The sequence below is a fragment of the Hemiscyllium ocellatum genome (genome assembly GCF_020745735.1).
Source record: "Hemiscyllium ocellatum isolate sHemOce1 chromosome X unlocalized genomic scaffold, sHemOce1.pat.X.cur. SUPER_X_unloc_5, whole genome shotgun sequence".
NCBI classification, from domain to species: Eukaryota; Metazoa; Chordata; class Chondrichthyes; order Orectolobiformes; family Hemiscylliidae; genus Hemiscyllium; species Hemiscyllium ocellatum.
In genome coordinates, this window is record NW_026867595.1 from 85,712 (window position 1) to 100,798 (window position 15,087).

The 15,087-nt window shown below is 59.3% G+C and overlaps 1 protein-coding gene across 1 annotated transcript; it reads left to right on the forward strand.

The window, feature by feature from the left end:
• The first annotated feature begins 1,481 nt into the window (after positions 1 to 1,481).
• On the forward strand, positions 1,482 to 15,072 carry mob4 (MOB family member 4, phocein). Its single transcript, XM_060822367.1, has 8 exons — positions 1,482 to 1,562; positions 5,159 to 5,221; positions 7,646 to 7,746; positions 8,448 to 8,490; positions 9,513 to 9,599; positions 10,108 to 10,187; positions 12,946 to 13,057; positions 13,582 to 15,072. The coding sequence occupies exons 1-8, from the start codon at positions 1,512 to 1,514 to the stop codon at positions 13,711 to 13,713; spliced, it is 669 nt and encodes a 222-aa protein (XP_060678350.1). The 5' UTR covers positions 1,482 to 1,511; the 3' UTR covers positions 13,714 to 15,072.
• The last annotated feature ends 15 nt before the right edge of the window (positions 15,073 to 15,087 follow it).

A 15,087-nucleotide genomic window follows, 5' to 3' on the forward strand; every position in this document is an offset into this window, starting at 1 on the left:
GGGTGGTGAGTGGGAGAGGGGGTGGGTGGGGAATGGGAGAGAGGGTGGGTGGGGAATGGGAGAGGGGGTGGGCGGTGAGTGGGAGAGGGGGTGGGCGGTGAGTGGGAGAGGGGGTGGGTGGGGAATGGGAGAGAGGGTGGGCGGTGAGTGGGAGAGGGGGTGGGCGGTGAGTGGGAGAGGGGGTGGGTGGGGAATGGGAGAGAGGGTGGGTGGGGAATGGGAGAGGGGGTGGGCGGTGAGTGGGAGAGGGGGTGGGCGGTGAGTGGGAGAGGGGGTGGGTGGGGAATGGGAGAGAGGGTGGGCGGTGAGTGGGAGAGGGGGTGGGCGGTGAGTGGGAGAGGGGGTGGGTGGGGAATGGGAGAGAGGGTGGGTGGGGAATGGGAGAGAGGGTGGGCGGTGAGTGGGAGAGGGGGTGGGCGGTGAGTGGGAGAGGGGGTGGGCGGTGAGTGGGAGAGGGGGTGGGTGGGGAATGGGAGAGAGGGTGGGCGGTGAGTGGGAGAGGGGGTGGGTGGTGAGTGGGAGAGGGGGTGGGCGGTGAGTGGGAGAGAGGGTGGGTGGGGAATGGGAGAGAGGGTGGGTGGGGAATGGGAGAGAGGGTGGGCGGTGAGTGGAAGAGGGGGTGGGTGGGGAATGGGAGAGGGGGTGGGTGGTGAGTGGGAGAGGGGGTGGGCGGTGAGTGGGAGAGGGGGTGGGTGGGGAATGGGAGAGAGGGTGGGCGGTGAGTGGGAGAGGGGGTGGGCGGTGAGTGGGAGAGGGGGTGGGTGGGGAATGGGAGAGAGGGTGGGTGGTGAGTGGGAGAGGGGGTGGGTGGGGAATGGGAGAGGGGGTGGGTGGTGAGTGGGAGAGGGGGTGGGCGGTGAGTGGGAGAGAGGGTGGGCGGTGAGTGGGAGAGGGGGTGGGTGGTGATTTGGAGAGGGGGTGGGTGGTGAGTGGGAGAGGGGGTGGGTGGGGAATGGGAGAGAGGGTGGGTGGTGAGTGGGAGAGGGGGTGGGTGGTGAGTGGGAGAGGGGGTGGGTGGTGATTTGGAGAGGGGGTGGGTGGTGAGTGGGAGAGGGGGTGGGTGGGGAATGGGAGAGAGGGTGGGTGGTGAGTGGGAGAGGGGGTGGGTGGTGAGTGGGAGAGGGGGTGGGTGGTGATTTGGAGAGGGGGTGGGTGGTGAGTGGGAGAGGGGGTGGGTGGTGAGTGGGAGAGGGGGTGGGTGGGGAATGGAGTCACATGTAGGTTGGGCAAGGGGTGGATTTCCCATCCCCAAGGACTTTTCGATGATATTCTAGTTGTGGCAATAGAGAGAGAGAGAGACAGAGTGAGGGTTGTTGGGGGGGGGGGGGGGGGGGGAGAAATGGTATTTACAGTCGAAAGTTTTGGGGGGAAAACAGAGAACCAAAAATTAAACTTTCCCTTTAAGATGAATTACTGTCGGCGGATAATAAATGGTGGGTGGGGGCGGGGCGATGGGGTGTGGGAGGGCGCCTTTAAGAACATCCGGGTATCAGCTCGCGGGCTGCCAGGCGATGGCGGCTACCGTCCCCCTCAGGAGGAACCGGCCGGGGACTAAAGCTCAGGTAAAGGGAGCGGCTTCACCTCCCGCCGCCGTCAACACCGCGACGTTCCCTGCTTCCGCTTCCATTCGCACTCCGGGCCCGGGAACGGGCCGCTTGGCTCCCGGCCTCTCCGCCGGAAACAGAGAGGCGCGGAGGCGGCGAGACCCTTCCACCTTCGCCAACCGCCCACACGGTTCGCCGCCGCCCTCCAAGGGGCTCGTGCCTCCTCTGATTGGACGGCGCGGCTGTCGGTCAACCGGCTGACGGGGTGGGGCTAGGTTGCCCATTGGTCGGCGGTGCTGTCTCTCAGCGCCATGGGGGTCCGGGTCCGATGTTCCATTGGTCGGCGCGACTGTCCATCGGAGAGCAATGTTTTCCATTGGACGCAGTACCTGTACGTCAAAGGCGTAGGGTAATTCCAATTGATTCACGTCACGTATGGGGCTTGACGTGCTTGGATTGGATGGGGAATCTGTCGGTCAGAGCGAACCCTCCGCTCCTATTGGATAAGGTTCTGTCAGACTGAGGCAGGATCGCGTTTCCATTGGACAGGGAGGGTGTCCATCAGTTGGGGTGAGCGAGGCTGACCCCACCATTCGCCGATTTTCCCCTCATTGCCGATTGGACGCAAGGCCAGTCAATCAGAATGGGCCACAGGTTCATTGGACAGCGCGCCTGTCCATCAGGTAAACGGGCGCGCCGATTGGTGACAGGTCATGCAGAGGCTGGGACTGAGAGGCAGGTTGATGGTGACACCCAAATCTGGAGTAGATACAGAGTAAAGCTCCCTCTACACCGTCCCCCACTCCCAGGGACAGGGGGTTAGATACAGAGTAAAGCTCCCTCTACACTGTCCCCCCCACTCCCAGGGACAGGGGGTTAGATACAGAGTAAAGCTCCCTCTACACTGTCCCCCCACTCCCAGGGACAGGGGGTTAGATACAGAGTAAAGCTCCCTCTACACTGTCCCCCCCACTCCCAGGGACAGGGGGTTAGATACACAGTAAAGCTCCCTCTACACCGTCCCCCACTCCCAGGGACAGGGGGTTAGATACAGAGTAAAGCTCCCTCTACACTGTCCCCCACTCCCAGGGACAGGGGGTTAGATACAGGGTACAGCTCCCTCTACACTGTCCCCCCCCACTCCCAGGGACAGGGGGTTAGATACAGAGTAAAGCTCCCTCTACACCGTCCCCCACACCCAGGGACAGGGGGTTAGATACAGAGTAAAGCTCCCTCTACACTGTCCCCCCCACTCCCAGGGACAGGGGGTTAGATACACAGTAAAGCTCCCTCTACACCGTCCCCCACACCCAGGGACAGGGGGTTAGATACAGAGTAAAGCTCCCTCTACACTGTCCCCCACTCCCAGGGACAGGGGGTTAGATACAGGGTACAGCTCCCTCTACACTGTCCCCCCCCACTCCCAGGGACAGGGGGTTAGATACAGAGTAAAGCTCCCTCTACACCGTCCCCCACACCCAGGGACAGGGGGTTAGATACAGAGTAAAGCGCCCTCTACACCGTCCCCCACTCCCAGGGACAGGGGGTTAGATACAGGGTACAGCTCCCTCTACACTGTCCCCCCCCACTCCCAGGGACAGGGAGTTAGATACACAGTAAAGCTCCCTCTACACCATCCCCCCACTCCCAGGGACAGGGGGTTAGATACACAGTAAAGCTCCCTCTACACCGTCCCCCACTCCCAGGGACAGGGGGTTAGATACAGAGTAAAGCTCCCTCTACACTGTCCCCCACTCCCAGGGACAGGGGGTTAGATACAGGGTACAGCTCCCTCTACACTGTCCCCCCCCACTCCCAGGGACAGGGGGTTAGATACAGAGTAAAGCTGCCTCTACACCGTCCCCCACACCCAGGGACAGGGGGTTAGATACAGAGTAAAGCTCCCTCTACACTGTCCCCCCCACTCCCAGGGACAGGGGGTTAGATACAGAGTAAAGCTCCCTCTACACTGTCCCCCCACTCCCAGGGACAGGGGGTTAGATACACAGTAAAGCTCCCTCTACACCGTCCCCCACACCCAGGGACAGGGGGTTAGATACAGAGTAAAGCTCCCTCTACACTGTCCCCCACTCCCAGGGACAGGGGGTTAGATACAGGGTACAGCTCCCTCTACACTGTCCCCCCCCACTCCCAGGGACAGGGGGTTAGATACAGAGTAAAGCTCCCTCTACACCGTCCCCCACACCCAGGGACAGGGGGTTAGATACAGAGTAAAGCGCCCTCTACACCGTCCCCCACTCCCAGGGACAGGGGGTTAGATACAGGGTACAGCTCCCTCTACACTGTCCCCCCCCACTCCCAGGGACAGGGAGTTAGATACACAGTAAAGCTCCCTCTACACCATCCCCCCACTCCCAGGGACAGGGGGTTAGATACAGAGTAAAGCTCCCTCTACACCGTCCCCCCACTCCCAGGGACAGGGGGTTAGATACAGAGTAAAGCTCCCTCTACACTCCCTCACTCCCAGGGACAGGGGGTTAGATACAGAGTAAAGCTCCCTCTACACCGTCCCCCCACTCCCAGGGACAGGGGGTTAGATACAGAGTAAAGCTCCCTCTACACCATCCCCCCACTCCCAGGGACAGGGGGTTAGATACAGAGTACAGCTCCTCTACACTGTCCCCCCACTCCCAGGGACAGGGGGTTAGATACAGGGTACAGCTCCCTCTACACTGTCCCCCACTCCCAGGGACAGGGGGTTAGATACAGGGTAAAGCTCCTCTACACTGTCCCCCCCCCCCCCCCCCCCCCCCCCCCCCCATCAAACACTCCCAGGGACAGGGGGTTAGATACAGAGTAAAGCTCCCTCTACACTGTCCCCCACTCCCAGGGACAGGGGGTTAGATACAGGGTAAACCTCCCTCTACACTGTCCCCCCGCCCCCCCCACCCATCAAACACTCCCAGGGACAGCACGAGGTTAGACTCCTCCAGGGTAGGGTGGCACATTGTCTCAGTGGTTAGCACTGCTGCCGCGTGGCGCCAGGAACCAGGGCTCGATCCCACCCTCGGGTGACTGTCTGTGTGCAGTTTGTACATTCTGCTCCCCTGTGTCTGTGTGGGTTTCCTCCAGGTGTTCCAGTTTCCTCCCATAGTTGAAAGATGTGCAGTTTAGGGTGGGATTGGCCGTGCTAAATTGTCCCGTAGTGCCCAGGGATGTGCAGTTTAGGGTGGGACTGGCCGTGCTAAATTGTCCCGTAGTGCCCAGGGATGTACAGGTTAGGGTGGGATTGGCCGTGCTAAATTGTCCCGTAGTGCCCAGGGATGTGCAGGTTAGGGTGGGACTGGCCGTGCTAAATTGCCCATACTGCCCAGGGATGTGCAGGTTAGGGTGGGGATTGGCTAAATAGTTAGGTCAGGGAGAGATGTAGAGTAATGGGGTTGGGGAATGGGTCTGCGTGGGTTAATCTTTGGAGGATCAGTTTGGACGTGTTGGGCCAAATGGCCTGCTTCCACACTGTGGGGAATCTATGAGGAGCTGTCTGTGAGTCTTGATCTTGTGTGCACCACTCATCCGCAGTATTGTGTGAGGAGACATTCTCTCCTACGTAGCCAGTCTTTGAGAGTTGGGTCTGGTCTTGTTCCATGCTGCAGGATTTTTACAGCTGGCCAGATGAATCGCTGGACGAGATGGACAGTACCCTGGCAGTTCAGCAGGTGAGGAGACGCTCGGTCAGACCCACACTCGGAGCCCCGTGCACAGTTCCCCAGTCTCCCTTGGTCAGACCTACACTCGGAGCACCGTGCACAGTTCCCCGGTCTCCCCTCGGTCAGACCCACACTCGGAGCACCGTGCACAGTTCCCCGGTCTCCCCTCGGTCAGACCCACACTCGGAGCATCGTGCACAGTTCCCAGGTCTCCCCACGGTCAGACCCACACTCGGAGCACCGTGCGCAGTTCCCCGGTCTCCCTTGGTCAGACCCACACTCGGAGCACCGTGCACAGTTCCCCGGTCTCTATATCCCCTCGGTTAGACCCCACACTCGGAGCACCGTGCACAGTTCCCAGGTCTCCCCTCGGTCAGACCCACACTCGGAGCACCGTGCACAGTTCCCCGGTCTCCCCTCGGTCAGACCCACACTCGGAGCACCGTGCACAGTTCCCCGGTCTCCCTTGGTCAGACCCACACTCGGAGCACCGAGCACAGTTCCCCGGTCTCCGTAACCCCTTGGTCAGACCCACACTCGGAGCACCGTGCACAGTTCCCCGGTCTCTATATCCCCTCGGTTAGACCCCACACTCGGAGCACCGTGCACAGTTCCCAGGTCTCCCCTCGGTCAGACCCACACTCGGAGCACCGTGCACAGTTCCCCGGTCTCCCTTGGTCAGACCCACACTCGGAGCACCGTGCACAGTTCCCCGGTCTCCCTTGGTCAGACCCACACTCGGAGCACCGTGTACAGTTCCCTGTCTCCGTAACCCCTTGGTCAGACCCACACTTGGAGCACCGTGCACAGTTCCCCGGTCTCCCCTCAGTCAGACCCACACTCGGAGCACCGTGCACAGTTCCCCGGTCTCCCCTCGGTCAGACCCACACTCGGAGCACCGTGCACAGTTCCCCGGTCTCCCCTCGGTTAGACCCACACTTGGAGCACCGTGCACAGTTCCCCGGTCTCTATATCCCCTCGGTCAGACCCACACTCGGAGCACCGTGCACAGTTCCCCGGTCTCCCCTCGGTCAGACCCACACTCGGAGCACCGTGCACAGTTCCCCGGTCTCCCTTGGTCAGACCCACACTCGGAGCACCGTGTACAGTTCCCCGGTCTCCGTAACCCCTTGGTCAGACCCACACTCGGAGCACCGTGCACAGTTCCCCGGTCTCCCCTCGGTCAGACCCACACTCGGAGCACCGTGCACAGTTCCCCGGTCTCCCCTCGGTCAGACCCACACTCGGAGCACCGTGCACAGTTCCCCGGTCTCCCCTCGGTTAGACCCACACTCGGAGCACCGTGCACAGTTCCCCGGTCTCTATATCCCCTCGGTCAGACCCACACTCGGAGCACCGTGCACAGTTCCCCGGTCTCCCCTCGGTCAGACCCACACTCGGAGCACCGTGCACAGTTCCCCGGTCTCCCCTCGGTCAGACCCACACTCGGAGCACCGTGCACAGTTCCCCGGTCTCCCCTCGGTCAGACCCACACTCGGAGCACCGTGCACAGTTCCCCGGTCTCCCCTCGGTCAGACCCACACTCGGAGCACCGTGCACAGTTCCCCGGTCTCCCCTCGGTCAGACCCACACTCGGAGCACCGTGCACAGTTCCCCGGTCTCCCCTCGGTTAGACCCACACTCGGAGCACCGTGCACAGTTCCCCGGTCTCCCTTGGTCAGACCCACACTCGGAGCACCGTGCACAGTTCCCCGGTCTCTATATCCCCTCGGTTAGACCCACACTCGGAGCACCGTGCACAGTTCCCCGGTCTCTATATCCCCTCGGTCAGACCCACACTCGGAGCACCGTGCACAGTTCCCCGGTCTCCCCTCGGTCAGACCCACACTCGGAGCACCGTGCACAGTTCCCCGGTCTCCGTAACCCCTTGGTCAGACCCACACTCGGAGCACCGTGCACAGTTCCCCGGTCTCCCCTCAGTCAGACCCACACTCGGAGCACCGTGCACAGTTCCCCGGTCTCCCCTCGGTCAGACCCACACTCGGAGCACCGTGCACAGTTCCCTGGTCTCCCCTCGGTCAGACCCACACTCGGAGCACCGTGCACAGTTCCCCGGTCTCCCCTCGGTCAGACCCACACTCGGAGCACCGTGCACAGTTCCCCGGTCTCCCTCGGTCAGACCCACACTCGGAGCACCGTGCACAGTTACCCGGTCTCCGTAACCCCTTGGTTGGACCCACACTCGGAGCACCGTGCACTCGTAGCCCTTGCTGAAGAGGCTGATCCTGAATTCTGTTATTTATTGTTTGGGAGTGGGGGGGGAGGGGTCAGGCTTTATTGAAGAACAGAGTCGGTTTCAGTCGTGCTTTGTTTATTTCTGCGACCGTGCGTAACTCTGCTTTATGTCACGTTCTCCTCACCCCCTGACCCCCCCCCCCCCCCCCCCCCCACTTCGGCTGAAATGACGGACAGTACATCCAGCAAAGCATAAGGGACGATACGTCGGACATCGAGAAAATTCTGGAGCCTCCAGAGGGGCAGGATGAGGGAGTCTGGAAGTACGAGCATCTCCGGTAAGACTGTGTTCCCGCCGTGGGGCCTTGGGTTTCTGTCTGAGCTTTGGATTCTGTCAGGACGACGTGCAGTGTGGATGTAGGGGAACTGGTGGATGTAGTGTATTTAGATTTACACAAGGCATTTGAGAAAATGGAGCCACACCAGTGGTTGCTGAGCTGACAGTGCAGGGTGATGACGCACTCATGTGTGTCGGGAAGATTGGTTGGTTCATAGAAAACAGAGGCCAGCGGTAAATGGGCTAGTTTCCACACTTAACAGGTGATGTGGCACTGGGACCCGTTACTGTGGCACCTGTTTGTTCCTATAGTCTGCACTGTCCGTTTACTTGCTAACTTCCCTGTTCATGTGAGGACAGAAGAGAGAGCAAGTTATGAGGTGGACAAAGAACTGAACAGCACAGGAACAGGCCCTTCGGCCCATCAAGTCTGTGCTGACCCACGATGCCTTCCCAGACTTGTATGCGGCCCGTATCCTCTATTCATGTATCTGTCCAGGTGTCTCTTTAACGTTGTTGCTGTATCCACCACCACCACCACTACCTCTAGCAGCACGTTCCAGGCACTGAGCACGCTCTGTGTATATACACGAAACCCTTGCTTTTCCCATCCCTGCACCCCACCCACCCCCGCTGCCACCAAACCACACTCCAGCTGTTGACTGTCTCTTTTCTCTTTTTGTTTGTCATGTTTTATTGCAGGCAGTTCTGTCTTGAGCTCAATGACCTGGCTGTCAAACTGCAGGTGAAGTCAACCTCTGTTCACACATGGAGCAAGGAGTAGCCCCCATCAATAAAAGACAATGTTTTTTAATTGTGTGTGAACACGCCTGTTTGTACGTGTGTGTGTGTGTATGGGTGTACTGTGGCTGTGTGCCTGTTTGTACGTGTGTGTGTGTCTGCATGTGCATGGGTGTACTGTGGCTGTGTGCCTGTTTGCACGTGTGCGCATGGGTGTGTATGCAACTGTCTGTATGTGTGTGAGCATGTGTGTGTGTACATCTGTGCCATTGTGAGTATATGTGTGTACGTGTGTGGAAGCATCTGTGTTTGCACTGTGACTGCTTTTGCAAGTACCTGTGTGTGTGTGTATGTGTGTGCGTGCCTGTTTCTATGTGTATATGTGTGTGTCTGTGTGTATGTATGTGTGCGCATGCCTGTCTGTACGTGTGTGTGTGTACATGAGCACCTGCCTGCGTACATGTCTGTGTGCGCGCGCGTGTGGGTGTGCCTGTCTGTGCGCATGTCTATGTGTATGCATTGTATATGTGTGTATTGTGGCTGTGTGTGCAACTGCCCGCACGTGTCCATGTGTGTATGTGCATGTGCGCGCACACGTGTCTGTGAGAGCAGTCGCCTGCCTAACCTGTGTGCATTGTATCTCTCTCTCTCTCTGGGAAGGCTGGAAGGGATAGAGGTGTTTACACTTACAAAGGGGGTTTCCATCGGGGAAATGGTGCCTGTATTTCGGGGTGGGGGGGCCGCAGTGGGCGGGGCAGTTGCTGTCACTCTGAGAGAGTCCATGAGAAACCCCAAATGGGGGAACTCAGGGGAGATCTCTGGACCCAGACCCCCGTGGGGCTCTCACTTAGAGAAAGCGAGAGAGAGGAGAGTCACGTCCCTGCTTCTGGATAAACTCCCGACAGAGACAGGGACTGGGAGGGAGGAGACGCTGGGATCGGGATGGAGGATGGACACCGTGGACTTGTTTCTGGTGAGACTGACCTGGTTTATCTCCCCCCACCCCCCCCCCACCCCCTCCCACAGGGCGAGTGTCACTCGGACACATGTACACAGATGACAGCAACGGAGCAGTGGATCTTCCTGTGTGCTGCACACAAGACACCCAAGGAGGTGAGTTCTACCCGGCGTGGCTCCCTACCCCGTCCCACCCTGCTTCACTGACCCCCAGTCTCCCTCCGACAGAATCGCGCAGCACAGAAACACACCCTTCGGCCCATCCAGTCCGTGCCGACCCTAATCCCCAAACTGAACCAGTCCTGCCCCTTGCCCATATCCTGCCAAGCCTTTCTCTCTCCACGTCCTTATCCAAATGTGTTTTTAGACGCTGTAACTGTCCCCACATCCCCCACTTCCTCAGGAAGGCTCATTCCACACGGGGACCACCTTCTGCTTTTCTTAAAAAAAATAAGTCCCCTCGTATCCTGACCCCCAACCCACCTCACGTTAAAGTAGGCCCACTCCTTTCAAACTCTCCCACCTGCAGGGGGGGGGGAAGCTTCGCCCCTCTCTGCCCCACCCCATACGATGAGCCGGGCCGTTTGTGGGATCGTGCTGTGCACGGTGTGAGGGTGAGCGTACCTGACTGTGTGTTGTTGTTGCTGTCTGTCTGTGCCCTCAGTGCCCTGCCATTGACTACACCCGGCACACCCTGGATGGAGCAGCGTGTTTACTCAACAGCAACAAGTACTTCCCCAGCCGGTAAGGGGGGTGCTGGGCAGCGACAGCGTCTCTCTGCTGGGTGGGGGGGGGGGGAGCACGGGCAGGGTCTGGGAGATTCAACTCTAACCCTGGTGTGGGCACACATGGGGGGGGCCTCCCTCACTGCTCTACAAGGCTCCTTCAACTGAGGGCAAGGGGTGAGGGGAACACTAGCCCCTCATCCCCACAGCAGGTTCCCCTCGAGACCCCAGCTCTCTCTCTCGTGTACTCTCTCTCTCTGTGTCTGTGTCTGTGTCTCTCTCTCTCTCTGGGTCTCTCTCTCTCTCTCTGTGTCTGTGTCTCTCTCTCTCTCTCTCTCTGTCTCTCTCTCCCCCTCCCACTCTCTCAGTTTGCACCCTCCCTGACAGCACCTTGTCCCTATGCCCCGCACACTGGGTGGGGTGGGGGTGGAATCCATCTCCTGGCGGGGGTGGGGGAAGGGAGGGTGGCTCAGGAGGCTAAACTCGGGGGTTCTGTGTGTGTCCGTAAGGAAATAATCACCCACAACACTCGAGAGAAGTGGGGTGGGGTGGGTTTATTGGTGGGATGTGGGGTATTGGCTGCGACGGGGGGGAGTGGGGGTTTATTGGTGGGATGTGGGGTATTGGCTGCGACGGGGGGGGAGTGGGGGTTTATTGGTGGGATGTGGGGTAGTGACTGTGACGGGGGGAGTGGGGGTTTATTGGTGGGATGTGGGGTATTGACTGTGACGAGGGGGGGAGTGGGTTTTATTGGCGGGACGTGGGGTATTGACTGTGACGGGGGGGAGTGGGGGTTTATTGGTGGGATGTGGGGTATTGACTGTGACGAGGGGGGGAGTGGGTTTTATTGGCGGGACGTGGGGTATTGACTGTGACGGGGGGGAGTGGGGGTTTATTGGTGGGACGGGGGTATTGACTGTGACGGGGGGGAGTGGGGGTTTATTGGTGGGATGTGGGGTATTGGCTGCGACGGGGGGGAGTGGGGGTTTATTGGTGGGATGTGGGGTAGTGACTGTGACGGGGGGGAGTGGGGGTTTATTGGTGGGATGTGGGGTATTGACTGTGACGGGGGGGAGTGGGGGTTTATTGGTGGGACGGGGGGTATTGACTGTGACGGGGGGGAGTGGGGGTTTATTGGTGGGACGGGGGGTATTGACTGTGACGGGGGGGAGTGGGGGTTTATTGGTGGGACGGGGGGTATTGACTGTGACGGGGGGGAGTGGGGGTTTATTGGTGGGATGTGGGGTATTGACTGTGACGAGGGGGGGAGTGGGTTTTATTGGCGGGACGTGGGGTATTGACTGTGACGGGGGGGAGTGGGGGTTTATTGGTGGGACGGGGGGTAGTGACTGTGACGGGGGGGAGTGGGGGTTTATTGGTGGGACGGGGGGTAGTGACTGTGACGGGGGGGAGTGGGGGTTTATTGGTGGGATGTGGGGTAGTGACTGTGACGGGGGGGAGTGGGGGTTTATTGGTGGGATGTGGGGTAGTGACTGTGACGGGGGGGGAGTGGGGGTTTATTGGTGGGATGTGGGGTAGTGACTGTGACGGGGGGGGGAGTGGGGGTTTATTGGTGGGACGGGGGTATTGACTGTGACGGGGGGGGGAGTGGGGGTTTATTGGTGGGACGGGGGGTATTGACTGTGACGGGGGAGTGGGGGTTTATTGGTGGGACGGGGGGTATTGACTGTGACGGGGTGGGGGAGTGGGGGTTTATTGGTGGGATGTGGGGTATTGACTGTGACGGGGGGGGAGTGGGGGTTTATTGGTGGGACGGGGGGTATTGACTGTGACGGGGGGGGAGTGGGGGTTTATTGGTGGGACGGGGGGTATTGACTGTGACGGGGGGGGGGAGTGGGGGTTTATTGGTGGGACGGGGGGTATTGACTGTGACGGGGGGGAGTGGGGGTTTATTGGTGGGATGTGGGGTTTATTGGTGGGACGTGGGGTATTGGCTTTGACGGGGGAGTGGGGTTTATTGGTGGGACGTGGGGTATTGACTGTGACGAGGGGGGGAGAGGGGGTTTATTGGTGGGACGGGGGGTATTGACTGTGACGGGGGGGGAGTGGGGGTTTATTGGTGGGATGTGGGGTTTATTGGTGGGACGTGGGGTATTGCCTTTGACGGGGGAGTGGGGTTTATTGGTGGGACGTGGGGTATTGACTGTGACGGGGGGGAGTGGGGTTTATTGGTGGGACGTGGGGTATTGACTGTGACGGGGGGAGTGGGGTTTATTGGTGGGACGTGGGGTATTGACTGTGACGGGGGGGAGTGGGGTTTATTGGTGGGACGTGGGGTATTGGCTGCGACGGGGGGGGGGGAGTGGGGGTTTATTGGTGGGACGGGGAGTATTGGCTTTGACGGGGGAGTGGGGTTTATTGGTGGGACGTGGGGTATTGGCTGCGACGGGGGGGGGGGGAGTGGGGGTTTATTGGTGGGAAACCTGGAACCGAACCCCTTGCTCCCTGTTCTGAGTGGCCTGGGCGCTTGGAGGAGCCCCGGCTCCCTCGTTAGAAGAGGTGACCAATCAGCACCCCCTCTGCGGCTGTCATGGCCGGTTAGAAGTTTTGACATTCTTGTGATCGGATCCTGAAGAGGGCGGGATGAGAACGCTGCTAGCAGCCGTTCATATCTGATTGGTCGGTGGGTTAAAGGCGCGCCCTCCTGCTGCTGTTAGAGGGTTGTAACGTGTGTGTTCATGTTGTCACCCCTCCCCGTCCCCCTCCCGATTTGCTGCGTCCTGCGCGCTGTCTCTCGCCTTCCCGACGCTGGCCAGGGTCAGCATCAAGGAGTCGTCCGTGGCCAAGTTGGGTTCTGTCTGTCGCCGGATCTACCGGATCTTCTCCCACGCCTACTTCCACCACCGCCAGATCTTCGACGATTACGAGGTGAGGCCTTCCGCAGTCGACCGGCTGCGACCGCGATGGGACACTGGTCAGGGAGCCCGGATTTCGGGGGGAGGGCGGAGGAGGGTGGGTGCTCATTGAGTCAGGGGTCCTCGCACGCTGAGGGTTGTTCCAACTCAGTGGCTGCGAGCATCCCCTCCCCTGAAGGAGAGACACCTCCCTCCAACACCGTGATCCTCACCTCCTCCTCCTCCCCCCCCCCTTCTCCTCCTCCTCCTCCTCCTCTTCCCCCTCCGCCCCCATTCTCCTCTTCCCCCTCTCCCCCCCCATTCTCCTCACCTCCTCCTCCTCCCCCCCCCCCCCAATTCTCCTCGTCTCTTCCCCCCCATTCTCCTCTCTTCTCTTCCCCCTCCCCCCTCCCCATTCTCTTTCCCGCCCTCCTGCTGGAGGCTGTAATTGCTGCCTGGGGCAGTGGAGTGGAGTGTGGGCTGGATCTGTCACCCCCTGCCCAGTTTAACCGTTGTTCCCCTTTCTCTTGCCCCCCACCCCCCACCCCCGGCCTGCAGAATGAGACGTACCTGTGTCATCGCTTCACCAAGTTTGTGATCAAGTACAACCTCATGTCGAAGGATAATCTCATTGTGCCCATTCTGGAGGGGGAGATCCAGAACGCAGCGACTGGAGAGAGTGAGGCCTGACAGAGGGACAGGAGGGGGACCGGCCTCCCCATATCCCTGACCCGTATACCCACCCCTTGCTCGGCTACCTTGCCCACCCTCTCTCTCTGTGTGCTTTAGTTTGTTTGTTTTGTAATTGCTCTCTGTCTTCCTCACAAACCCACGGTGTTATTTATAGAACAGTCATCGCTGCTAGTCTCTCTCTGTCTGTGTGTGTCTGTCTCTCTCTCTCTCTCTCTCTCTCTTTTTCTCTCTCTCTCTCTCTCTCTCTCTCTCTCTCTCTCTCTCTCTCTCTCTCTCGTTCTTTCCTGTGACACCCCCCTCCCTCCTCTTTGTTTTGTATTTGTTTTCTGGAAACAGCATAATCATGGTTTTAACGACACCGCAATTAATTTGGTCTCCTTTTTATAGGGCCCCTTGTCCAGCCTTGTCAGTGTGTGATGGGACGGGTGGGGTGGGGTGGAGGGAGCTTTACTCTGGATCGAAACCCCTGTGTCTGGAAGTGTTTGGAGGGGGGAAACTGTCCCTGGGAGTGTTTGATGGGGGGATGGTGCAGAGAGAGCTTTCCTCTGTATCTAACCCCCTGTCCCTGGGAGTGTTTGATGGGGGGTGTCAGTGTAGAGGGAGCTTTACTCTGTATCTAACCCCCCCCACCCATCCCTGGGAGTGGGGGACGGTGTAGAAGGAGCTTTACTCTGTATCTAACCCCCTGTCCCTGGGAGTGGGGGACGGTGTAGAGGGAGCTTTACTCTGTATCTAACCCTCTGTCATTGGGAGTATGTAATGGGGGGGGGGACAGTGTCAAGAGAGCTTTACTCTGTATTTAACCCCCCCCCATCCCTGGGAGTGTGTGATGGGGGGACAGTGTAGAGGGAGCTTTACTCTGTATCTAACCCCCTGTCCCTGGGAGTGTGTGATGGGGGGGACAGTGTAGAGGGAGCTTTACTCTGTATCTAACCCCCCTGTCCCTGGGAGTGTGTGATGGGGGGGGACAGTGTAGAGGGAGCTTTACTCTGTATCTAACCCCCCTGTCCCTGGGAGTGTGTGATGGGGGGGGACAGTGTAGAGGGAGCTTTACTCTGTATCTAACCCCCTGTCCCTGGGAGTGGGAGGGATGGTGTAGAGGGAGCTTTACTCTGTATCTAACCCCCTGTCCCTTGGAGTGTGAGATGGCGGGGACAGTGTAGAGGGAGATCACCTGGACGTGATGTTTTTGAGAGCCTGTGTACACGGGAATGAGGTGGATGGCTGAAAATCCTGAACAGGGCGGACTGACCATGCCCTGCACTGACTGTGCACAGCTCACCCTTCAACTCATGGCAGAATATGTTTTATATTCCTGTTCATAATGTTTAATATTAAAAACTCCATGGTCTCAAACGCTTTGCCTTTCCA

Coding starts and splice junctions, on each gene's coding strand:
- mob4 (XM_060822367.1), top strand. CDS start 1,512: ATGGCGGCTACCGTCCCCCTCAGGAGGAACCGGCCGGGGACTAAAGCT. Junction 1,563..5,158: donor GGCCGGGGACTAAAGCTCAG/GTAAAGGGAGCG, acceptor TCCATGCTGCAG/GATTTTTACAGCTGGCCAGA. Junction 5,222..7,645: donor GTACCCTGGCAGTTCAGCAG/GTGAGGAGACGC, acceptor AATGACGGACAG/TACATCCAGCAAAGCATAAG.